The following is a 27,378-nucleotide window of genomic DNA, read 5'->3' on the forward strand; positions in this document are numbered from 1 at the left end:
CACCTGCTGTCTATAACTCTGAATGCTCGGCTATGAAAAGCCAACTGACATTTACTCCTGAGGTGCTGACCTGTTCCATCCTCTACAACCACTGTGATTGTTATTGTTATTTGACCCTGCTGGTCATTTATGAACGTTTGAACATCTTGGCCATGTACTGTTATATTCTCAACCCAGCACAGCCAGAAGAGGACTGGCCACCCCTCAGAGCCTGGTTCCTCTCTAGGTTTCTTCCTAGGTTCCTGCCTTTCTAGGGAGTTTTTCCTAGCCACCGTGCTTCTACATCTGCATTGCTTGCTGTTTGGGGTTTTAGGCTGGGTTTCTGTATAGCACTTTGTGACATCGGCTGATGTAAAAAGGGCGTTGGAAATACATTTGATTGAGAGCTTCCCATACATGTTTCACACAAACACGTTAACTCTGCTGACAGGGCTTTCTGCAGGAGGGAATACTTCTCTATAGGGATACTTACAGAATGAACAGGTTTCTTACTTAAAGGGGGTCCTCTGAGAGTGGGGGGGTCCTCTGAGAGTGTAGTGTGGTGGGGCATAGACAGCTATGTTTTTCAGGCTTTTTCCTACATCAAGTGCACTCGTTGAACTATCTGGCAACTTGTGCATACTTGAATTGTATTGTTATGATTGCATCACCCAGGATTTGCAGTGTTCACTGTTTTGACAGAATCCTGTGTCTGTAAGCACGTTGACACTGATAGGATGAATAGTGTCAGAGGGACTTTCCTATGTGTCGTAAAAGAGAGAGTTTTGGCATTTTGACAGTGACTTAATAATGACAGCATTATTAAACATTGATAATAAATACATGGCTCTTAATAATAGAACTGCAATCCTGCAAGTTGAGGAATAGCTTTCTCCTGTATCACCATTTCCAGAGATATTGACCTGATACCCTGGTAGCTGGGTATTATTTGCTTTGTTAACATGATTTCTGAATGTCTTCTGAGTAGGGTTTCATAATTCCAGGAACTTTCAATAAATTCCTTGGTGTTTCCAGAAATCCTGGTTGGAGGATTGCGGACTTCCTGCTTATTCCCTCCTCCAACCAGAATTTTCGGAAAACCAGGGAATTTATTGAAAGTTCGTGGAATTTTGCAACCCTCCTTCTGAGAACACGAGGCTATTTCTGAAAACATTATCTTAGTAGAATCCAGCATGTTCATCAATCTGACATGGATAGTTAAACTATCATAGAACAGTATTTAAATTGGGATTTGATCATCAACAGGCGCCATGGAATTTCCTGCCCACTTCACCGAAACATTTGTGACCCCTACATGTTGCTGCGGCAACGGCAAGTATCAAAACAAGCACCCCTCTCGCTCTGCTGCTCCATGACGCACCTTCATTTCTTCCATATGAACAGACATGGTATGGCACCGAAATATGATTTTGATACCCCATGCACACGCATCAGCACCACACCCCTCTTTTTCATTTAAACCCACTTCACATCACTGAGTAGATTAAATACGGAGTAAAAAATAACATAATTACCCCCTCTCTCACACAATGAATAGCTTAGTTTGCTTAGTTCATATGAAGATGTTTGGGTTTAAATCACTGATCAGGAAAGTACAGCCTAACTCACAAGAGCCATCTCAAACTAATCAAGAGGGAATGGTTCACCCCAATTAAGATCAATGCTATGAAGGAGAAGAATGAAACAGGGTTGAGAGCACAGATTCTAACTGCTCTCTCAGCCCCTGTGTGTCCTCATGTGAACTTGAAATGCTTATCTTTCTCATATACTCATCTGTATGCTGGACCATTGTCTTTACCTCTAGCCTGGCTGTTTTGCAGGTCAGTCCAGACAGAGGATGCTGTCAACACCTCTTCCCTGTCCAGAATCCCTGTGAGTGAAAACAAGCCTTTTCCTGGTCAATGAGTTCAGGGGGGCGGAAGAGAGAGAGAAAGAGAGAGAGAGAAAGATAAAGAGAGGAGAGAGAGAGAGACAGAGAGAGAGAGAGAGAGAGAGACAGGGGGAGAGCGAGAGAGAGAGAGAGAAGGGCAGACAGAAAGAAAGGGAGAATAAGAGAGACAGAGAGAGAGAGAGAGAGAGAGAGAGAGAGAGAGAGAGAGAGAGAGAGAGAGAGAGAGAGAGAGAGAGAGAGCTGGCAGAGGTACAACCCTGAGTGCTGCATATTAGAGTGGGCAGGAGAAGGAAAGAAAGGGCAGTCTACTACTGCATTGGGGGATAACCAGACAACAACAGGCCATCATTATAGCCATACCCCAGCAGTAATGATAATAGTCATATTTGTCACTATTCATGGCAGTGAGACTTATAATCACCTGGTTGCCAAATTAGATTAGTTTTTCATTAGAAAACACTGATTAATAGCAAGGTTTGTGTAAGTTTCTTGGAACCAGAGGAGTTTTATTTTGCATGCCCTGATTTGACAAGGTCAGCTCAAGCAGCCTTGTCTTTAATCAGGGGTGCATCATTGTTTACTATTATATGGTTACTCGTTACCATGATGCAATACACAGCAGGGAGTGAAAATGTGTATGGTACATTGTGCTTCTGTTTTGTGCCATCCAGCATGTTGGATGATAATGCCTCAATGTTCTGAACTGAAGAGAGAGACACTGAATTAAAGGTTATGACAATGCACCCAATCTGCTGGAGCTGTAGCTAAGCCAGGGGCAGGGAGGACATTTGGAGGCAGTAGGCTTTGGGGTGGATAGGATGTTGGGCTTGATCATAGTTATCGAGGCATCTTGAAACCTTTTATATTCCCTGCTGGGCTCATCCACTTAACACTGGTAATATTGTTATGCATAACATATTGCATTGGGTGAAAACTGTATATGAATGTAGTCACTATCTGCCCATGTTAGGTTTAAATAGGTAAATTGAATGTCCTCATACACCCTGTGACGTCTTTGAATGTGCTTGCATGTTATGACCCACTTTGGTGGCATTATAAGGTGTCATCTTTGCCTGTTTGTGTCCACGCACTGCCCTCTCTGGATACGTTCTTGTTTATGTGATGCGCTGACACTGTCTGAGCTAACTGGAGCTGTGCTGCTGATCTCCTGCTTTATGATTGGGTCAGCACTGATCTCCTGTTTAGTGATTGGATCAGTGCTGATCTCTTATCTCTGCTGGTGAAATCAACCCTCTTTAAGCCCTGGGACAATTAGGCAGTGGTCTTTCAAAACTTTGCCCTTTATTGGAAAAAAGAGGATTGTCCTATTCAAGGGCATACATATTTGCCATGGAAAGAGTGCTGTTGTCAACAGATACTGAGACACATGTCAACTCAAGGGGAGAGCAAGGTGCAGATTCACAGATTGGGAAAAGGCCCACATTTGGGCTGTCAAGTGGCAATGCAGTGTTCAGTGACAAACACTGAGTGGTCATAATATTTGCATTGTAAAATTAGATGTATTGCCATGGTGTTCGCAGATAGACCTAACAAGAGGATATTTAAAACTACATGTATAAAAAAACATGAATAATCAGGTGGTTAGATGTGGGATTTTAATCCTGATGACTTGAGGTAAGGGGTGATATTCACATATATGAATATAAACATATATGAATTGTATGAAAAAAGAGACCAATGTCCAGGCTATCCTGCTGACTGTGTGTGCACTGTACATAAACACTCAAATATTCTAGTTTATGAAAATATTTAAATCATGATGATGAATAAGCCCACTAAATCAAACGTTGGAGATAGATATGTATGCAATAGATGATGAATACGCAGACACATAGCCTACATGTGGCACATAAATTACGCACGAGCTTCGTGGACAATAATTATATTATTCCAATGCCTATAACAACTCATCATTGAGATTTCTACACGTAACAAGCTTTGAGAAGAGCGGGTGGTATGGGTCCAAGCCTTAAAGAGATCAAAATTCAATCCCATTCTAAGAAAAGTATAAATGATGACGTTATTTGAATATGTGCCCAAAATCCTTAATGAATAATTTAGGATGAGGAGAAGGCAAATGCTGCCCCAGCTGTTTCCTGTTGAAAATGTCTGTGTAATGTAGATACATGTGAGGGATTTTCTCTCTAAATCCGTCTCCAGTTCGCTAAATCTCACTTCTCCAAAACGAGCCTGCGCAATGGAACAAAGTCGGAATATTGAGATGTGACATTGCCTGCATCTTATCCACTTTCTCACTGTTTTTAATGACTTCAAACAAGTTCATTTTTGCTGGGCTTTGTCGTGCGGAGACCCGTGGGGATGTCTAGCGGTCATTTCTTCCAGTGGCATTTATGTGATGTCTTCAAGGTAACTTTAAATAATTTCCTTTGACACCAGATTGTTACCTTACTTACAATTTGTGTTGTTGTTATTGCAAGAACCAACCTGATTTATTTGCAGTATCAAAGCAAAAATGAATAAAGACCCATGTTTGATTATAGCAGATTATTTTAGTTCAGGGATTTAATGTACACATCGGTTTTATTATAGACTATTTCAAAATGTCTATCAGAACATGTCAGCAGGTAGATTTGCGTGCATTTTCTGTAAAAGCACGTTTGACTGTTTCCACATAGACATTATATGTAGCCTAGCTTTAACATTTACTTTCATTGACTTTACGCAAATAAGGTTATTAGGCATGTCTGCGTGCATGAGTTAACACACTCGCGTGGATGTTTCAATGCGTTTCCAGCATGAGTTTCGACACGTTTGCGCAGTGCGCGCTGACCGGTGCCGTTTCCATGAATATAAACCACTAATGCTGCTGCATTAGTTACTGAACTTTCAAAGTAATTTCTGCTGACTCCGCATTTGGGTACCACATTGGATTGTAGGAAAACAAACAATAAGGAAGGGTTTAAGGCGTCTAAGAAGGTGCCATTTGGGCAAGATAACTATGTGGTAGCGGTTGTGATGTATATGAAACCTGTATATATTCTCTTTATTATGTAAATTTGTCCCGGTATGCTTCATCTGCTGGGTTTGGCGCGTGAACCGTTTTCCATCTCATGTTTGGATAGGCAAGATCCTTGGCTCTGTGGCTCCTGTCCCGAACGATCGTTTTTGGAGCTGAGGATGAGAGAAAGCAAGGGCATCATTACATTATCTTAAAACTAAGCCTACTTAAAGAAGACTGTTTGGAAACAAACGAAAATGAAATAGCCTAAAGGCAAGACAATGATGTGTATGAGCTTCGAACCGGGAAAGCACCCTCTCAGGAAGCGGCTCGGGCAGTCACCGCTCCATACATCCTAATATGTTTGTAAGAATTAATAAACGTCAAGGACCATACGTGCGTAAATCGTGACCAAAACTCATAGACTGGTATTATTGTATGCTCTTTTATTATAATGGTGTGATTGTGTTGGACGTCACGGTTCCATAGACACCTGTTCCTTCACTTATTGTGAACCTATTAGAAAACCTAGCTATATATTTCGCAAATCTATAGTAAAAATCGATAATGACGAAGATGTTGAAATCACTGCCACCAAGTCATACTGACACTGGTGAAATACGATATGGGCGGTGAGACTGACGATATTCTCTGCCTGCCATGCCCTACTAACTGTGCCCTTCTCCCCATTGAACGCAGAGTGCGATGTGCTGTGTCTCCTGTACCCACACCCTCTCACTGCTGCTGTGCGTCCTAACCCTGACTTCGGCGGCAACAGGGGCGGGGCCCGAGACCCTGTGTGGGGCGGAGCTGGTGGACACGCTGCAGTTTGTGTGTGGAGAGAGAGGCTTTTATTTCAGTAAGTGCACCTTTTATTTATTTATAAAGGATTGCTGCTGCTCCATTCTCCCAAAGCGCTAATGCCGCAACCTCATAAATGAAACAGTATCAGATCTCTCTCATCTGGCCTTCCCTTTCTAATAACCATTCCCTCTGTCTTTTTCCTCACTCCTATGAAACATTTCAGCTGTAGACTTATCAGATTTGAAATAGTTGATGCTTATATGTATATTTTGTCTCTGTCCATGACTGTGATGGACTCCTGACTTAGACTAATGGAATATACAGAATCACACAATGCAATGCCCTTGAAGCAGGAGTGAAGTGAGGTTCTGGGGGTTGCTGAGAGGTAAATGAAGTGTAGAATGATGTTAAACAGCTATATGTATATTATGCTCATTCAGATGGCTGCTGGGTCTATGGGGATGGGGTTTTAAGTGGAATTGAGGCTGACTATCTGTAAGGAGGAGGGAGAGACATAAATGTTGCAGTGAACTCTTTTTCCACCAGAAATGGGGAAAGCTACCCAAAGAAAACCATCTGCTAAGAATCCAGGACTTAAATCTCCTATTTTCCATTGGAGGCACAAAGGCCAGAACAAGATGCAATATATGGCAGTGCTGAGCTGTGTCAAGGTGTTGCGTTCTCCCTCTCATCAGTAGCCAGTGTTCCTATGACATGGACCCTGATCCTTCCCTCAGGGGACTACTTCTTCCCATTAGAACCATGGACTCAGAAAGGTTGTGGTTTGGCTCATACACAGAATGTGGTGCCTTGAGGGTCCCTAGCTGACGTTGAGTGAAATCACTGCACACTGCACACACAAGTGTCAAGTCTCTCTTTACCACCTTTCCAAGGCTAAACCATTATTGTGCACCATCGTTTCGTATCACTGACATTGACATATCAATACAGCTCAGAGATGTCAATCATCTTGAAAGAGGCTCTATGCTCCAACTTAATTCAGACTTGTATTACATCACGGTAGTTTCTCAGTTAACTCACAACCATGTACTGTGGAATGCCACTTTGAAAGTTCTCTTGCGGTGGTGTTTTTTGTTGTTGTTGACTAGTTGTGACAGAGTTGAGAATGTTTGATTGCGTGATAACAATTCTTCTGTGAACTTGATGAAATATTTAATATGTGTAAAGACTTTTGATGAGGTGTGAGACTGTCTGGGAGATTTGATGATGTGAGACTGTGAAAGGGGTTTATGTATTCTCTGAGTGCTTAATGGATTTCACATGGCCTATGGAATATAATCTTGAGTTGCCAGAACTTGCCACACTGCCATATCTTGTATTTGGAATATAACTGTATCTTCAACAAGATTATTCTATGATAATTAATTGATGAACCAAACAATGGACATAAGCAGCAAATCATTCCAATCATGAACTCACAGACCTCAGATAGACCTTATCTGGCTCTGGGAAATCAATCGGTCAAGGTTTGGAACTAAACTGCATCCATGTGACTATAGACTGTACTGTGCGATCATTGAGCTGCAAAGTGCCCATCCATCAATGCCTTGTTCTCGTGTTAAAAAATGTTCATTGAGTCGAGGACATTTCAGGCACACTCCATCCTTTCTGGAAAGGAACGGTGAGGTATGTACAACAGGTGGCTCACTGTGTGGACAGTATGTCTCTCTCTCCTGCTGTCAGGTTGAACCACATGTATAACAATGAGTCTTTAGGTGAGATATCTGGATAATCCATTTTCGGCTCTGTCGTCTTTTGCACTGGGAAGAGTGACAGCTCCTTGCGGTTGTCAGGTCTGGTCTGCTCCTGAGCTGAACTCCTCCCCTCCAGTCTGCTGCACCATATTGAACTTGGCAGCCACCGTAGTAATGATGTGTCCCCAACGTGTTGCAGTGACACTGGGCTTTCTGCGGGCTGAGACGCTGGGCCAATCCACCTTACCCACCATGTCACTGCTAAAGTAGCTGCACTTGCATTTCAATACTTCATATTTCATTACCTTGACAGAAATGTGAAATACTACTCGGTGGAAAAATATTTTATTGAAACAAAATGTGGTCTAAAGAATAAAAACTAAATCCACAACCGTAGTCAGTTTTTCCAATTATTAGCCTGACCTAGAAATCCTCAGTTGTCTTAGTAATGCTTTAGCAGGCAAACTCCTCCCGGGTTGAGTGGAGTAGAGTGGATATACAGACATACTGTGAATCTGGTCTTCGTGGGGGCCTTTTGAACAGAATCTGGGTAACCCCAGTTTGCAAATAGGAACACTGGACGACAGGGAAATTGTGAGAAAATCGGTAGGAACATTCTCTGATCAGTGGGGTACTGTAGATTCTCTGAAAGACATGAATCAACTCTTCCTGAGCTTTTATTGTAGATAACACCCACTTCCTGTAATGTACTCTGGATGGAGCTGGTTATTCTATTCTGAAGAATTTCCTCTCACAGTCTAAAAGTGAACCCCTCTACGATGCACCTACACTCCAGAGCTCTAGGATGTGTAAAAAATACAACTGACTAAAAATGAAAAAGGACTTCTATGGCACACCACACCACCTTTCTCTTAGTAACTCCATAAATACAATGTCATGGCATATACCAAGTCTCTAATGTGGATGATGCTGGGAGTATTCGTAAATATATTAGTTATATACATTTGAATCAGAAGGAACCATGTCAGGGTCAGAGATAAACCTATTCAGCAAAAGGCACAGAGATTCAGCCACACAGGGCAATAGACAAACCAGTCTTGTCCTTTTTGTCTCATAATGCCATGTCATAAGCCACTAGCTCAGAGAGTTGTACATGAGATACATTTATAGTCGGGATGAAAACAAATTCAGATTGGCACTGTGACATCGCCCTCCCAACAGCATGTAGTTTAAACAGAATGAGGAACAGAGGAGGGGAGTAAATTGCTTTTAAGCAGCCATTCATGAGCCATCCTATCCTTTCTCAGCCTTGTTTGTCTCTCTGTGTCTATTCTATTTGAAGCAGCTGGAGTAGGAGAGTGGAGAACGTGTAAACAGCACATCAGCCTCACTACCCACACAGCTAGGCCTTGTCCCGGAGCAGCAGGGGATTATGGGGGATTACAGGATGATCAGGATGCACCCCTCCCCTCCACCTCCCCACCTCTCTAGTTTTATACACTGGACCTGAACACACACACACACTCAGCAGAAGGTACTCAGCACTAAAGAAAGAAAGGTCTCCTGTTTGCACTTTGTGTGCACTTTGTCACTGGGAAAAGGTGTTGTTTTTCCATGGAATGCTGAAATGAGTATGTTGACCCTCCTCACTGAATAACTACTCTGCATAACAAAAATACTTATCATGAAAGCGACAGGATGGGGATGTTAGATTTGAGTTCTGTCAGTTTTGAGTCCAGACACAAAGGCTTGAGTTGAAATAAACCTGTTCTACTGGTGATGTTGGCCAGGCTTGACCATAAAGAACTCGTACAGATATTGCACACATTGTGCCCACATTATTATAGCCTACAGTTTCATCTGAGGCCTCTACTTAGGGCTAAAACCGAAACTTAAACCCTGGTAAATGGTTCCTAGACTGTAACTAGCCAGAGCTAGCCAAGCTTGCTATGTCACATAATTTTGAACTGACTGACCCATCCAGTCTATCCCATCCCACAAGACCCTAACTCACTGAGTTAGGATCCTAAATGCTCTTACAAACTGGCTTTTAATTGCCTAAAAGCAGACATAACCTCAGTTGAAAATGTGAGGGAAATTTAGCTAGGCTATAAACTCTTTGTGGTACCAGTGATAAAGAGGTAGTTTCCAGGTCTATAGCAGCTTTCGTAGACCCCGACAAACCATAAACTCCCTGACACTCCACAGGCAGTGCGCTGCACCGGTTCCAAGAATTCACTGTTTTTTATTAACCACGGAGAGGCTGTAAAACTCAGATCCTTTCTGTGCCCAATCTGGAGGAGAGCCCTGTCTTTACAGCCTTACTCGTTTGAGGAATGTGAGCTATGTGCTGCAGTGTCTCCAGCATAGCTCGATCCAAGCAGCAGGATGGAGCAGTGAGTGGCCTTGCCTCTTTGACTTTTGTCTTAGAAGTCGATCAAATATACTGACCAAAAATAATTGTGTAAAGTGTTGGTCCGAAGGTTTCATGAACTGTATTAAAAGATGACAGAAAATTTCCATAAGCACAAAAATATGACAGGTGTGGCATATCAAGAAGCTGATTAAACAGCATGATAATTACAAAGGTGCACCTTGTGCTGGGGACAATAAAAGGCCACTCTGAAATTTGCAGTTTTGTCACACAAGACAATGCCAGAGATGTCTCAAGTTTTGAGGAAGCATGCAATTGGCATGCCGGAATGTCCATCAGAGCTGTTGCCAGATAATTGAGTGTTAATATTTCTACCATAAGACACCTAACCATGCCAGCCCAGGACCTTCTTCCCCTGCGGGATTGTCTGAGACCAGCCACCCAGACAGCTGATGAAACTGAGGAGTATTTCTGTCTAATATATCCTTTTTGGTGGGAAGAACTCATTCTTATTGGCTGGGCCTGGCTCCACAGTGGGTGGGCGTATGCCCTCCCAGGCCCACCCATGGCTGAGACCCTGCCCAGTCATGAAATCCTTAGATTAGATCCTAATGAATTTATTTCAATTGACTGATTTCCTTATATAAACTGTAATTCAGTAAAATCGTTGAAATTGTTGCATGTTGCGTTTATATTTTTACTTCGGAAAGTGTTAAGACCTCTTGACTTGTTCTACTTTTTAATTTAAAAAAAATCAACATCAATCTACTCACAATACCCCATAATGACAAAGCAAAAACTGTTTTTTAGAAATGTTTGCAAATTTATTGCAAATAAAAAACTGAAATATCCTATTTACATAAGTATTCAGACCCTTTACTCGGTGCTTTGGTGAAGCACCTTTGGCAGCGATTACAGCCTTGAGTCTTCTTGGGTATGACGCTACAAGGTTGGCACACCTCTATTTGGGGAGTTTCTCCCATTCTTCTCTGCAGATCCTCTCAAGCTCTGTCAGGTTGGATGGGGAGCGTTGCTGCACAGCTATTTTCAGGTTTCCAGAGAAACCTGTTTGATCGGGCTCAATCCGGGCTCTGGCTGGGCCACTCAAGGACATTCAGAGACTTGTCCTGAAGCCACTCCTGCGTTGTCTTGGATGTGTGCTTATGGTCGTTGTCCTGTAGGAAGGTGAACCTTCAACCCAGTCTGAGGTCCTGAGCGCTCTGGAGCAGGTTTTAATCAAGGATCTCTGTTTATCTTTCCCTCGATCCTGATTAGTCTCCCAGTCCCTGCTACTGAAAAACATCCCCACAGCATGATGCTGCTGCCACCACCATGCTTCACCTTAGGCATGGTGCCAGGTTTCCTCCAGATGTGACTCTTGGCATTCAGGCCAAAGAGTTAAATCTTGGTTTTATCAGACCAGAGAATCTTATTTCTCATCGTCTGAGAGTCCTTTAGGTGTCTTTTGGCAAACTCCAAGCGGGCTGTTTGTCATGTGCCTTTTACTGAGGAGTTGCTTGCATCTGGCCACTCAACCATGAAGTACTGATTGGTGGAGTGCTGCAGAGATGGTTGTCCTTCTGGAAGGTTCTCCCATCTCTCAGCGGAACTCTTGAGGTGGTTACAAACTTATTCCATTTAAGAATGATGGTGGTCAATGTGTTCTTGGGGACCTTCAATGCTGCAGAAATGGTTTGGTACCATTCCCTAAATCTGTGCCTCAACACAATCCTGTCTCAGAGCTCTACGAACAATACCTTCGACCCCATGACTTGGTTTTTGCTCTGATATGCACTGTCAACTGTGAGACCTTATATAGTCAGGTGTGTGCCTTTCCAAATCATGTCCAATCAATTGAATTTACCATAGATGGACTCCAATCAAGTTGTAGAAACATCTCAAGGATGATAAATGGAAACAGGATGTACCTGAGCTCAATTTTGAGTTTCATAGCAAAGGATCTGTATTCTTATGTAATACATTTCAAAAAACTATTTTCAAATCAAAATGTATTTGTCACATGCGCCGAATACAACAACCTTACAGTGAAATGCTTCCTTATAAGCCCGAACCAACAGTGCAATTTTTAAGTAAAAAATAGGTATTATGTAAACAATAGATAAGTAAAGAAATCAAATGTAAAAAAAAACATTAAAATGACAGTGAAAACAACAGTAGCAAGACTATATACAGGTACAGAGTCACTGTGCGGGGGCACAGGTTAGTCGGTCTAATTGAGGTAATATGTACATGAATGTATAGTTAAAGGGACTATGCATAGATGATAAACAGAGAGTAGCAGCAGCGTAAAAAGGTGTGGGGGTGGGGAGTGGCAGGACACAATGCAAATAGTCCATTTCATTACCTGTTCAGGAGTCTTATGGCTTGGGAGTAGAAGCTGTTGAGAAGCCTTTTGGTCCTAGACTTGGCACTCCGGTACCGCTTGCCAGAGAGAACAGACTATGACTAGGGTGGCTGGGTCTTTGACAATTTTTAGGGCCTTCCTCTGAAACCGTCTGGTGTAGAGATCCTGGATGGCAGGCAGCTTAGCCTCAGTGATGTATTGGGCCGTACGCACTACCCTCTGTAGTGCCTTGCGGTCGGAGGCCGAGCAGATGCCATACCAGGCAGTGATGCTCTCGATGTTGCAGCTGTAGAAACTTTTGAGGGTCTGAGGACCCATGACAAATCTTTTCAGTCTCCTGAGGGGGAATAGGTTTTGTCGTGCCCTCTTCACAACTGTCTTGGTGTGTTTGGACCAATCTAGTTTGTTGGTGATGTGGATACCAAGGAACTTGAAGCTCTCAACCTGCTCCACTACAGCCTTGTTGATGAGAATGGGGATGTGCTCATAGTCCACAATCATCTCCTTTGTCTTGATTACGTTGAGGGATAGGTTGTTATTCTGGCACCACCTGGCCAGGGCTCTGACTTCTACCCTATTAGCGGTCTTGTCGTTGTCGGTGATCAGGCCTACCACTGTTGTGTCGTCCACAAACTTAATGTTGGTGTTGGAGTCATGGCTGGCCATGCAGTCATGGGTGAACAGGGAGTACAGGAGGGGGCTGAGCAGGCACCTCTGAGTGGCTCCATTGTTGAGGATCAGAGTGGCAGATGTGTTGCTACCTACCCTCACCACCTGGTGTCGGCCTGTCAGGAAGTCCAGGATCCAGTTGCTGAGGGAGGTGTTTAGTCCCAGGATCCTTAGCTTAGTGATGAGCTTTGAGGGCACTATGGTGTTGAACGCTGAGCTGTAGTTAATGAATAGCATTCTCACATAGGTGTTCCTTTTGTCCAGGTGTGAAAGGACAGTGTGGAGTGCAATAGAGATTGCATCATCTGTGGATCTGTTTGAGCGGTATGCAAATTGGAGTGGGTCTAGGGTTTCTGGGATAACGGTGTTAATGTGGGCCAATACCAGCCTTTCAAAGCACTTCATGGCTATGAACATGAGTGCTATGGGTCTGTAGTCATTTAGGCAGGTTACCTTAGTGCTATTGGGCACAGGGACTATGGTGGTCTGCTTGAAGCATGTTGGTATTACAGACTCAATCAGGGACATGTTTAAAATGTCAGTGAAGACACCTGCCAGTTGGTCCGCACACGCCCGGAGCACACGTCCTGTTAATCCGTCAGGCCCAGCGGCCATGTGAATGTTGACCTGTTTAAAGGTCTTACTCATGTCGGTCCTGTAGTTTAGCATCTGCTTCATCTGACCACTTTTTTTTATAGACCGAGCCATTGTTGCTTCCTGCTTTAATTTTAGCTTGTAAGCAGGAATCAGGAGGATATAATTAAGGTTGCTTTGTCATTATGGGGTATCGTGTGTAAATTGATGAGGATTTTTATTAATTTAATCCATTTTAGAATAAGGCTGTAACGTAACAAAATGTGGATAAGGGAAAGGGGTCTGAATACTTTACGAATGCACTGCACATGACAAATAAAATATAATAGTAACTTGAGCATGATCATGAGCACAATAGTGGTAGTTAAAAGTATGACTTATATTTGCACCCATGCTTCTCTGCTGTTATGGCACTACTGCCAAAATGTCAATGCTTGCTTGACCAAAAGGTCCCTCTAGCTTGTGTGCTGCTCAGTCAGGTTGACCTAAACAGGCTGCCTTGCTCTTCAGCTAAGACATTGTCGACTGACCTGACAAAGATCGCAGTGGGATCAAAACATTGTCTTGTGTGAATCTTAATAAACCACTGGGGAGCATTACAGAGTTGTAGACATTCCTTCTTTCAAGTCATGATGGAGCCTCTCTCTACGCAGCCAAACAATTGTTATGCAGCACTTAGATCTCAGTTGAATCTATTCACCCTCATTCACCCTAAAAAAAGGGGGGAAATGGGCCCCCTTCCATCCAATAGATGTGTGCAACAACACACAACACACAACACCAAAACAAAACTGCACCCTAATCTGTAGTGGGTATCTGTCTACGACAGTGACACAAACAGAATATGTGTAGCCTACCACTAATCTGCCATGCCCTGAATGTCTGTGACCAAACTCCAAAACAATAGCCTTTACCAATCACCACGGATCCCCCTTCTCAAACAGCCTGTTTCTCACACCACCGACCGGGCTGGATGTCCACACCATACGGCAGGCAGGAGAAGGTGGTTTGTCTGAGTTTGTTTACAACAACAGCACACAGGACGCCAACTCTTTGTTCACGGCGGATTACAGTTAGTGATCCCTTGAAACGTGGCACTTAAAACCTTCCAAAACCTATTCCACCTGTTTACTGATGCTTTCTGCTTTTTAAAACCAGCTACAGCTGATTCTTCTTCATGTTAAAATCTGCATCCGGATGATTTTTCTCCTCTCCAGCTGTTTGTTCAGAAGGTTACAGGTTATTTTGAGAATAATAGCGGATGTTCATTTGGAGGCCTTTATTGGGAGAGATTTCTAAAACAGGACCAGCACAATCAACTCCTGGCTCACAATACAACCTGTCTGATTGAATAATCACAAACTCGGCCTCGCAAGAAGGTTTCCCTCGTCATGAAAATTCCTTGTTACACGTCAGCAACAATGGTTAAGTGACAATTTATCATGGTTTATTCTGGCTTAATTACAACATGCCATTCAGTAAACATTACATTAAAGATGCACTCCGCGATCTTAAGCACAACAAATTGCATGAATTGGATTTGTAACATATCAAACACATTGAGAAATTCGGATGATATCATATGAATTGCAAAATTCGGAACATATCAAACCAAATGGATGACATAGTAAAACATTTTTAAAAATGTATTGTCACATACACTGGATAGGTTCAGTGAAATGTGTTGTTTTACAGGGTCAGCCATAGTAGCATGGCGCACCTGGAGCAAATTAGGTTTAAGTGCCTTGCTCAAGGGCACAGATCGATTTTTTACCTTGTCGACTCAGGTAATTCAAACCAGCGACCTTTCGGTTACTGGTCAAAATACTCTAGCCGATAGGCTACCTGCCGCCCTACACAATTGAATGACGTAGTGCACAAAAAACAGGGACCCGTTTTGGCTCGTGAGCGCCACTTTCAAAACTACTGGCTGAAATTATACAAAAGTCAGAGAGTGCATCTTTAAGTGGGCCCAGCTACGGACACAAAGAGGGATGAAGTTATGAAAATCCCCAAATAGTCTTCAAACAACGAGACCTGCTACCTTTCATTCTCAAGGTGAAAACTGGTGTATTGCACGTGCAGTTCTCATTGTAAGGAGGCTATAACATGGCCTGATTACCTTTAGCCTACATTGTGGTGGTCAAATCCTAAAAGCAATGATTGACCTTGTTGACCTGGACATAGACCTTGGGTGAGAACTATCTCTTTCTCCTTGCCTGCGGAATCAACTATTCTTGCTGTCCACTGCAGCACCTTCAACCTTTTAGCAAGTATAGAACCCTCTCACCTTCAACGTTTAAGCCAGTATAGTACCCTCTCACCTTCAACATTTTAGCCAGTATAGAACCCTCTCACCTTCAACCTTTTAGCCAGTATAGAACCCTCTCACCTTCAACCTTTTAGCCAGTATAGAACCCTCTCACCTTCAACCTTTTAGCCAGTATAGAACCCTCTCACCTTCAACCTTTTAGCCAGTATAGAACCCTCTCACCTTCAACCTTTTAGCCAGTATAGAACCCTCTCACCTTCAACCTTTAAGCCAGTATAGAACCCTCTCACCTTCAACCTTTTAGCCAGTATAGAACCCTCTCACATTAAACTTTTTAGCCAGTATAGAACCATCCCACCTTCAACCTTTTAGCCAGTATAGAACCCTCTCACATTCAACTTTTTAGCCAGTATAGAACCCTCTCACCTTCAACCTTTTAGCCAGTATAGAATCCTCTCACCTTCTACCGTTTAGCCAGTATAGAACCCTCTCACCTTCAACTATCCATGAACACACACTGTATTTCATCATCTGACTTGAGATCAGTGTTCTCTCACACACAGTACAACTACCTCCATAATCTTTCTTCACACTGTACCCAGGGTCCTGACTGGGAACTGTGGAGAGATGCATCTGTTTCTGAATTGGAGCTCCTCTCTGTCCAAAATAACATTGTCTTGATAAGGAAGGCATAGAGCAGAAGTTAATGCACTTTGTCAGCACTGGCAGGCTCCCAGGCCAAGAGCTATTAACTCTGAAAGGGAAAGGCATTTCCTCCTTGTAAATGCCATATTACATTATTATTATTTCATTTGGTAACAGGGAAAAGCCTATCAAGGCTATATTGCCCGAGGTGAGCAGGGAATTGTAAATGGAGAGTGGGATATTTTTTTAACGGCCACTGAAAGAAAGTGGGTTTGGAGAGAGGGAGTCAAAAGCTGTTGGCATTCAGGTGTCAAAGCAACTCCTAACTTCCTCCCCCCTTCCACTCACATCACTGTAGAAGGTGACTTGGGTTCTCAGAGAAGTGCTCAGATTCCGATTCATACTGAAGAGCACCAGAACTCCAAGTGAGACTCTCTGGCTTTGCACCACAGGAGGCTGGTGAGGGTTGAACGACTAATAATAATGGCTGGAATGGAGTGAATGGACTGATATCGAACACATGGAAACCATGTGTGTGATGTGTTTGAAACCATTTAATTTATTATCTTCCTGCCATTACTATGACCCCCCTCACAATTTAGGTGCCACCAACTGCCTATCTTTTGCACGTATGGGAACTATAAGTCTAGTCGTGTCTCAGGAAAGCCATATAGTTGTTAGGGAACAACAGCATGGCTGCGTTGTACCAGCATCCACAGTATCCAGAGTTCAACTGGCTCTGATATTGTCAGCAATAAAGGGCTGCTGGGTTGCCAGGTGAAAATGTGAATGAAACGACCAACCAAGCTGCCAGAGGGTGTGACTTAGGCCTGGGCCTGCTTTCTCAGCAGGCTGATGGGCCCCGAGGGGTTGAGGTTTGGCCTAATGGGTCTAAAACGTCAGAACGTGATATTCTCAATGTTACGGTGACCGTGACCTTTTTTACTGCCGCACGGCTGCCAAAAAGAGTCCGCACAGTGCAATGCGATACCCTGTACATTTTGCAATGAAGGAATCAATGTCATTAACACTGTCCATATATCAGAATAATCAAGTCCACAACCTGGCCGTTAGCACTCAGCTATTACAGGGCCCAGGTCCTGGCGCACAGCCACAAATGATTACAGCTTTTTGGATTCATTCAGCTCACAGATATAAGACCTTCCAGGACATCTGCACTAAATAAGTTGGTCCATATCCAAGACTGTAATGGGTTATGGTGTATATGATTCCATTGGCTCTTTTAAAGCACCTGTGGTTGACGTAACACACCCGTGACACAACACTTAACATGCCCATGACCTCTACTTTTACCTCAACGTTTAACTTTGACCTATAACATGAAGACAAACATACATGGAAGTCCAACATGTATAATCATAAACAACAAGCTGTCTTCAGTTATCTTTTTTATTTACTTACAGAACAAACTGGAACGACAGCTATCCTTGCTCTTTACATGCTCTCTGCATGCTCTTTGCATGATTTTTGCATGCTCTCTACATGCTCTCTGCATGCTCTTTAGATGCTCTTTATGTCTTCACATGTAGTAACACAAATTCTTCTTTCTGTCTCTCCAGGTAAACCAACGGGGTATGGCCCCAGTTCACGGCGGTCACATAACCGTGGTATTGTGGACGAGTGCTGCTTCCAGAGTTGCGAGCTGCGGCGGCTCGAAATGTACTGTGCCCCTGTCAAGTCTGGCAAGGCAGCTCGCTCTGTGCGTGCACAGCGCCACACAGACATGCCAAGAACACCCAAGATTAGTACTGCAGTGCAAAACGTGGACCGAGGCACAGAGCGTAGGACAGCACAGCACCCAGACAAGACAAAACCCAAGAAGGTGAGCACAGCACCAAACAGATATACATTATAAGAGCATACACAGTTGACATCAGTGAAACAGAATGGACATAGATATGGAACATTGTAGTGGGTCTTTCAGTATATTTGATTGTTAGATCATACGGTGCATTCAGAAAGTATTCAGACAACTTGACTTTTCCACATTTTGTTATGTTACAGCCTTATTATAACATTCATGAAATTGTTTTTTCCCCTCATTATTAATCTACACACAATACCCCAAAATTAAATATGAAACGAAGAATATCACATTTACATAAGTATTCAGACCTTTTACTCAGTACTTTGTCGAAGCACCTCTGGCGGCGATTACAGCCATGAGTCTTCTTGAGTATGACGCTACAAGGTTGGCACACCTGTATTTGGGAAGTTTCTCCCATCCTTCTCTGCAGATCCTCTCAAGCTCTGTCAGGTTGGATGGGGAGCGTTGCTGCACAGTTATTTTCAGGTCTCTTCAGAAATGTTCAATTGGGTTCAAGTTGTCCCGAAGCCACTCCTGTGTTGTATTGGCTGTGTGCTTAGGGTCGTTGTACTGTTGGAAGATGAACCTTCACCCCAGTCTGAAGTCCTGAGCGCTCTGTAGCAGGTTTTCATCAAGGATCTCTCTGTACTTTGTTCCGTTCATCTTTGCCTCGATCCTGTCTAGTCTCCCAGTCCATGCCGCTGAAAGAAATCCCCACAGCATGATGCTGCCACCACCATGCTTCACCATAGGGTTGGTGCCAGATTTCCTCCAGGTGTGACGCTTGGCATTCAGGCCAAAGAGTTCAATCTTGGTTTCATCAGACCAATCATTTATCTCATGATCTGAGAGTCTTTAGGTACCTTTTGGCAAACTCCAAGATGGCTGTAATGTGCCTTTTACTGAGGAGTGGCCTCCATCTGGCCACTATACCATAAAGGCCTGATTGTTGGAGTGCTGCAGAAATAGTTGTCCTTCTGGAAGGTTCTCCCATCTCCACAGAGGAACTCTAGAGCTCTGTTAGAGTGACCATCATGTTCTTTATCACCTCCCTGACCAAGGCCCTTCTCCCCCTATTGCTTAGTTTGGCCTGGCGGCCAGCTCTAACAAGAGTCTTGCTGGTTCCAAACTTCTTCCATTTAAGAATGATGGAGGCCACTGTGTTCTTATTTAAATTATTTTATTTAACTAGGCAGGTCAGTTAAGAACAAATACTTATTTTACACTGACGGCCTACCCTGGCCAAACCCTCCCCTAACCCAGACAACGCTGAGTCAATTGTGCGCCGCCCTATGGGACTCTCGATCACGGTCAATTGTGAAACAGCCTGGGACCGAACCAGGGTCTGTAGTGACACCTCTAGCACTGAGATGCAGTGCCTTAGACTGCTGTGCCACTCGGGAGCACTGAAGGTTCTTGGGGACCTTCAATGCTGCAGACATTTTTTGGTACCCTTTCCCAGATCTGTGCCTCAACACAACCCTGTCTCGGAGCTCTCCGGACAATTCCTTTGACCTCATGGCTTGGTTTTTGCTCTGACATGCAGTGTCAACTGTGGGACCTTATATAGGCAGGTGTGTGCCTTTCGAAATCATGTCCAAATCAATTGAATTTACCACAGGTGGACTCCAATCAAGTTGTAGAAACATCTCAAGGATAGTCAATGGAAACAGGATGCACCTGAGCTCAATTTCAAGTCTCATAGCAAAGGGTCTGAATAGGTATTTCTGTTTTTAATTTTGGATACATTTGTAAACATTTCTAAAAGGTTGTCTTTGCTTCGTCATTAAGGGATATTGTGTGTAGATTGCTGAGGACATTTTTTTTATTTAATACATTTTAAAATAAGATTGTAACGTAACAAAATTTGGAAAAAGTCAAGGTGTCTGAATGATTTCCGAAGACACTGTGTGTCAGGCTTTTTCCAGAGAATGCACTCCAAATTAAGACGTTAAGGCTAAGGCTTGATGATGAGGACAGAAAACACCAATAACTGACTTTTACCCCTTAGAGAGTGGCTAACTGTTCCATTGTGGACAATAAACTACCACAGTGGAAAGCAAATGTGTCATATCTGAACAGTTTTATTATTTTTCCTGACAGAAACCTTTATCTGGGAATAGTCACACATCTTGCAAGGTAGGCTGTTTGTCCTTCACTACTGCAGTGGTACTTTCCTACTATAACTACACAGAACAAAAATATAAACGCAACATGCAACAATTTCTAAGACTTTACCCAAGAGTTAAAATTCATATAAGGAAATAAGTCCATTTAAATAAATGAATTAGGCCCTAATGTATGGATATCATATGACTGGGAATATAGATATCCTAAAGAAAAGGTAGGGGTGTGGATCAGAAAGCCAGTCAGTATCTTATGTGACCGACATTTGCCTCACACAGCGCGACACATCTTCTCATAGAGTTGTTCAAGCTGTGTATAGTGGCCTGTGGAATGTTGTCCCACTCCTCTTCAATGGCTGTGCGATGTTGCTGGATATTGGCGTGAACTGGAACATGCTGTGGTACACGTCAATCCAAAGCATACCAAACATGCTCAATGGGTGACATGTCTTGTGAGTATGCAGGCCATGGAAGAACTGGGACATTTTCAGCTTCCAGGAATTGTGTAGATCCTTGCGTCATGGGGCCATAGATTTTCATGCTGAAACATGAGGTCATGGCGGCAGATGAATGGCACAACAATGGGCCTCAGGATCTCGTCATGGTATCTCTATGCAAATTGCCATCAATAAAAGAGAATTGTGTCCGTAGCGTATGCCTGCCCATACCATAACTCCACCGCCACCATGGGGCACTCTGTTCGCAACTTTTACATCAGCACAAACCGCCCACCCACACATCGCCATACACACTGTCTGCCATCTGCCCAGTACAGTTGAAACCGGGATTCATCTGTGAAGAGCGCACTTCTCTAGCCAATGGCCATCGAAGGTGATCATTTGACCACTGAAGTCGGTTACGATCTGCAGCCAGGTCAAGACCCTGGTGAGGACGAAGAGCACGCAGATGAGCTTCCCTGAGATGATTTCTGACAGTTGTGCAGAAATTATTTGGTTGTGCAAACCCACACTTTCATCAGCTAACCGGGTGGCCGCAGGTGAAGAAGCCAGATATGGATGTCCTGGGCTGGCGTGGTTATATGTGGTCTGCGGTTGTGAGGCAGGTTGGACATACTGCCAAGTTCTCTAAAGCGAAAGAATTTGAGAAATTAACATTCAATTCTCTGGCAACAGCTCTGGTGAACATTCCTGCAGTCAGCATGCCAATTGCATGCTGCCTCAAAACTTGAGACATCTGTAGCATTGGGTTGTGTGACAAAACTGCACATTTTAGAGTTGCCTTTTATTGTCCCCAGCACAAGGTGTACCTGTGTAATGATCATGCTGTTTAATCAGCGTCTTGATATGCTACAACTGTCAGGTGGATGGATTACCTTGGCAAAGGTGAAATGATCACTGACAGGGAAGTAAACTAATTTGTGGACCAAATGTGAGAGAAATAAGCTTTTTGTGCATATGGAAAATGTCTAGGATCTTTTATTTCAGCTCATGACCAACACTTTACATGTTGCATTTATATTTTTGTTCAGTGTAGAATATAGCATGCCATGACCACCATCATATGTGATGCATACTTGTCATTGTTATACGTAGCTGTTCATACCTTCGTTTAGTAGATACAAAATCAATGACTCCTTGGACAGGTTACAGCAGAATACAGTCAGTCAGTGAGAGGGAAGGAAATACAAGCACAGAATTTAATTAGTAGTCAAGCCCAGTCCAACCAAAGTAGTCAACCCAACCAGAAGAAATGTTTCTTTCCTCTCCCTTAGTTTCCCAATTCCACCTGTGTCCATGTCATCCTTTTAAGCTTGGACTTGGTGCATTTTACAACTCTTCTCTTAAAAAAGAAAGCCATTAGCGAAGGGGCGGAGGACTAAGTGGTTTTTGTGGTAGACCCATGGGCACTCTCTCTCCCAGACAGATTCTACTTTCATACTGTACATTTTGTGCTGAAACCCTGGTCCTCAGATTGCAACAGATTTGTGGCATGCTAGTTACAGAGGGTAACGGCATGCATGTAATCACATTGATTTATTAATGTGCAGAGGGACAGTGTGTTGAATGTCAGTGCCGCTCTGGTGGCTTGTGGTTTGAATATGACCTATCAGCTCTGGTAGGGAGGATACTCGATACTGTACTGTTTGTGGCTCTTTCACTATAGCAAAAGGTTATGAAATCATCATCCATTAATTGTACAGCTGTGTTGTTCTAGACACAGGCACTGGGTTTTGACCCAAAGCTGTTTTTTCCCCCCACTCTCCTAATCCACTTATCTAATGTTTCTCCTCCTAAAAATCTGTTCCCCCTCCACCCTTTTCAGGAGGTACATCAGAAGAACTCAAGTCGAGGAAACACAGGGGGAAGGAACTACCGAATGTAGAAGACAGAAGCTAACGGACAGGCGGACAGGGATGAGAGAAGAGTGGGCCCATACCTGGTGCCTCTGTGGAATGGTTCACTGTAAAACAACAAAAGGTGGATTATGGTACTAAGATAATGGTAATAAGCTTTGTGTGTAATGTCTCTAGCTGAGAGGTGAAGTGCTGGGGTTAAATGAGAGGTATTTTTATTATTTTATACACTGCACCATTTCATATTGGAAGGAATTATATTCCATGTCAAACCAATGTACCAGACTAGTTTAGCTGCTTACACATCAAAGAGCTTCTTCTTCTTATACCTCCATGTGTGAGCTGAGCTATAGTGTCCCTGGTGGCCTCTGATAGGCTCTGTGTTACATACAGCCAATAGGAGGGCAGCCAGCAGACACGTTTTTCCTGTCTGTCTATGGGAGCCAATGGTTCATCCTCTTTACCTGAACTCTGAAAGAGTTCAAGCTTTACACTGAGAGGTTGGGCCATGCAAAGTAGTCAGGCTATTGGATAAGTAATCTCCCCATTCTCATCTAAAAACCACTGCTTTGATAATATATTAGAACCACAAGAGAATGTTATTTCAGCTTCAGTCAGTTCTGGCCAAAAGATGATTTCACAGTTGTCACGTGTTTCATTAAGGCTATTTATTTACTATTGACTGCTTCAACAGACAATAAGCGTATTACGTGCAACCATAACATAAGAACCAGGCTTTGAGGCAACAATATGACCAGAGACCTATTCTGATGATACAATCTTCTTGTACTGCTAAGCCATTCTAGTGAAACTGACAGTAACTATTATATCCTGTACTGTAAACAGAAAGTACTGAGGAGATTCGATTTAGATTTAATTTGTAAAGACTCACAGTAGATTCTCTGGGTCTAATATCTGGTCTGATTAAAAATGGATTCTAATGCAGAGGACAGGACAGAGGGGCTCTAAAAATAACCAGCTACAGGAAGACGATTAATGATTGATTTCACTTGGCCTGCATTCTTTTATTTTGTTAGCTTAGGGAGGGACCTTTGCTTCTTCTGTATGAACATGGACTGCATGGATTTTTCATTGCAAAAGGCTATAAAATGAACTGCAACACATATAGTTCACTTAAGTGAATGATATGCAACTCAAATACTGTTAGAAACACAGCAACACACACCTACAAACAGGACTGCAGTTGAAAAATGCTGTGCACACACACACACACAGTCCGTTTTGTAGCTCAGCCACTCAGAGCTCTGCTACTGTGAGCAAGGTTCACACACTGGTTCCATCAGACCATGTTCTGAGAATTCCTGTGTTTGCGTCAGGATTACAGAGAGTAATGGCTGTTTGCACAATCTGGATGCCTGACAGTCAATGTACCATTTCAACAACCTGACAACCCATCACATCTCTTCCTCCTCTGTCAGTGTATAATCAACCAATACTCCCATTTATGTTATCCTATGCATTCTTCTACTATCATTGTACATGATGGTATCATATAGCAAAACCGTATTAAGAAAATCCTATCCACTGTATAATGGTGCTATTTTGTAGTTTGTTACTTGCAACGGTGGGCTAAAACAGGAAGAGAAAGAGAGATGGCAAAGCTTATCGTTGGAGGTCGTCCCTTTTGCACAGCCTTGTGGCCACCATTTTATTAATAGTGTTTTTATTTGTAAGCAATTTCAATAAGGTAGTAGTATAAGCGAGCAAATGTCTTTGTGTGAAATCTGTGAATGCATGGAAAAAAAGTATCATGTTGTGGATCCCAAGAAGGCAAAACGCTATTTTTTCTACTGTTTTTAAATTATTGTTACTCAATATAGATCCCTATGCCAAATAACTTGACAAAAAGCACTGTGAACTGTGATCCTTCAATAATATTAAGGTGTTAAAAGTCATAGTGTACTTTTGTTTGTCCTGAACGAAATGTTATGTGAACGCACCATGATCAGAAAGCCAAGGCATTGACGCTTACGAATATGTATGATTGAGGTTGAACGATTTGTTTTGTAAAACCATGTGCCCATGTGTTAAAGAGCTTAAGTGACACAGCGAATCAGATCTGGTTCTCAGCTCCCCACAAAGTAAGACATGTTTTATTTATTACAACCTTTTACAATTTTGGGCTGTTGATGCATTCGGACATCAATAAAAATGGGATAGAAATGATCAAAAGAAGTATTAAAATGAAGGTCTGACCTAAAGTATTAATGTGGTACTTATATCCTTACATCTATCAGCAACCCACAGCTGTAATCATCAACACATACAATGCGATGAAGTGGTTAAGATTAGGACTCCATCTTGTCCGTTCACATATGGCTACGGACGATATTGTCAGGTGAATTGAAAGCCAGGTTGACCTCTATGGCTGCATACCATTTGACCCTCCGTGAGATGCATGTATGTGGTTTTAAAACAAGCTTGTTGAGTTCCTATTATCAGAACGATTGTCCTTCAGTACCATATCACCAGACTGATACCAAAGATCTCAGCTAAATTAAGACACAATCTAATTCAATTTGCATTGTCAGATGTTTATTTAATGAAAGACAGTATAGGTAAACTGACAACTGTCAATCATAAGCTATCACATTTGATCGATGTCTCCATCCATCTGATCAGCTGTTCAGCTATGCTAATGCCGCTTGAGTAATACAAGTGTAGGTTTCATTCATCCCCTGAGGCATACGCTGGTCAGACTGACCCCAGTTCAGTTCTACACTCTTAGGCTTCGGCTGTCCATAGGAGAACCCTTTTGGGTTCCAGGTTGAACCCTTTTGGGTTCCAGGTAGAACCCTCAGTGGAAAGGGTTTTTCGTAGAACCAAAAGGGTTCTACCTGGAACCAAAAAGGGTTCTTCATCGGGTTAACCTATGGAGACAGCCGAAGAACTCTTTTAGGTTCTAGATAGCACCTTTTTTTCTAAGAGTGTAGTTCTCCTTGAAACAAAGCTGAAGATGAAAGTTTACCATGTGGGACTTTGTGGGACTGTCAATATGCCGGCATAAAGGATAATAATGGTGGCCTCTTGAGGGGCAGCAACAGAGGAAAGCTATGAGCATGATAGAATCTAGATATTTAATCCAGTTATCTGACTCCCAAAACACTATTTTGACTGATTCTTTGTCACCATTTATCTAACAATTAGCAGATACAATGTCACAAACAGGAATGAAAACTGTATTTTGAATTACATATAGGAAAACTCTATCAAGCGCTCTGGAATAGGAAAACATTTTAATTGATTGCCATGGGATTCCAAAGCTCACCATCATCTAAGAAACTGTTTAATTACAGTGCTGTTATTTCTGGTGCTCGATTGCCTTCTGTAGAAAATGTTTAAATACTGACAGATTGTTCACCATTCCTGCTGAATAAACCACTTGTCAACATTATGACAACGTCTGGGCACTTATTTCATACCATTTGTCATGCTCATGTCAGAATGTTCTGCAGGCACTTTTGAGAAACCTTTGAATATCATCCATGAATAAAATAACAAAGATGTTTTTACCACTTTTGCTTGGCAACCAAACATAAGAAGAAAAACAAACAGCCAGGTGAACAGTTTTCTTTCTTGTATCAGTATTTGGAGTGTAATTGATCACCATGTCCCTCTCGCTTGATGCAAGGGAAAACCAATGGACGTCAAGTATGAATATCCAACGGATGTAATGAAACAGAGAGGTCCAGGAGACATTCTACAGCAATGCATCTTATTAACACAAAATTCTCCCTGCTTTGTAATTATAGCACAGTAAGCTATCCACAGCAAGGTAAGACCTGCAAAATAAACCTTGGTGTCACTGACATAGACATTAGTGTTGCATTCTAACAATGCTTTTGTCTCTCTGAGCATATGCAAAAACTATAAAAAATCAATTATGTCCTTCGGCTGTATATCAACACATGATTCAGATTGGAGATCATTTCACCATCATTCTGAAACTGAATACACTCTGGATGACAAAGTGATACTTCCTAAAAGATGGCATGTTCCGCCAAGGCAAACAGAGTCGGTGTGGGTTCACTGAGGGGAGAGCTGCGCCTGCGTGTTCAGCTTTTTAGAGGTCGGACGGCTCTGCAGTGACAGGACAAAGCTTTCATTCACTGTCAGCCCTTTTTTATGAATATATAACCAAACATTTAAGTAATTTTCACAGAAAAATTAGCCTTCTGGCTTCCATTCAGCAGACATAACCGTTTCAAGTGTGGAGCAGGGAGTTGGCAAGCGTCTGGCCCGGCAATCCTGGACGGTATTTCATCCAAGCCTCTCAATGACTAATACAAGATCAATTATTAGGCCCGAATAGACACATTGCAGTTTGCAAGCTTGCAGGATTTAGAGTTCAAATAAATCTTCAAGAAACCTCAATGCTGTATTCTGTAAAAAAAAAAAAAAAAAAAAAGTAGAATCTTATTTAACATCTGCGGTCTAATTTCTGATTTGTAATTCTGTAATATCATAACTAATTGTGAATTTCTCCATTGCACCTCTGCTACACCAGCAGAAAGATTCTGGAAGGAGCAGTCTCAAGTATCTATTTCCCATATTTATCAGATGGACTCTATGCGCTCTGGGCTTAGTGCACCTAAGGACACCGATTTTGGACCAACCCTGAAGTGGAAGCTCCAAAACCCTACTACAACTACGTACGCTATTGTCTTTTAAATGACCTTGTGGTTTATTTTAATACACTCCAATTTCACTATTTTTCCTCTTGGTTGTTTTAGGGGGAGGGATGATTTGTGTTAGTCTGGCAAAATGTAGTTCTCTTTTAATAATAAATACTGGATATCAATTACTTTTACAGTAGTAC

The 27,378-nt window shown here is 42.5% G+C and overlaps 1 protein-coding gene across 2 annotated transcripts; it reads left to right on the plus strand.

The window, feature by feature from the left end:
• The first annotated feature begins 3,988 nt into the window (after positions 1-3,988).
• Positions 3,989-25,953, plus strand: LOC118366328 (insulin-like growth factor I). 2 transcript variants are annotated; one of them, XM_035748909.2, is made up of 5 exons: positions 3,989-4,279; positions 5,571-5,730; positions 17,851-18,113; positions 20,202-20,237; positions 22,508-25,953. In XM_035748909.2, exons 1-5 carry the CDS (start codon positions 4,232-4,234, stop codon positions 22,565-22,567), a joined length of 567 nt encoding a protein of 188 aa, XP_035604802.1. In that variant the 5' UTR covers positions 3,989-4,231; the 3' UTR covers positions 22,568-25,953. The 2 variants fall into 2 exon arrangements, with proteins under 2 accessions (XP_035604802.1, XP_035604803.1); XM_035748910.2 differs by lacking the exon at positions 20,202-20,237 and having other exon boundaries at positions 3,992-4,279.
• Positions 25,954-27,378: the final 1,425 nt, after the last annotated feature.

This window comes from Oncorhynchus keta, chromosome 33, assembly GCF_023373465.1.
Source record: "Oncorhynchus keta strain PuntledgeMale-10-30-2019 chromosome 33, Oket_V2, whole genome shotgun sequence".
In the NCBI taxonomy this organism is placed as follows: domain Eukaryota; kingdom Metazoa; phylum Chordata; class Actinopteri; order Salmoniformes; family Salmonidae; genus Oncorhynchus; species Oncorhynchus keta.

Coding starts and splice junctions, on each gene's coding strand:
- LOC118366328 (XM_035748909.2), top strand. CDS start 4,232: ATGTCTAGCGGTCATTTCTTCCAGTGGCATTTATGTGATGTCTTCAAG. Junction 18,114..20,201: donor ACAAGACAAAACCCAAGAAG/GTGAGCACAGCA, acceptor TTTTCCTGACAG/AAACCTTTATCTGGGAATAG. Junction 20,238..22,507: donor ATAGTCACACATCTTGCAAG/GTAGGCTGTTTG, acceptor CACCCTTTTCAG/GAGGTACATCAGAAGAACTC.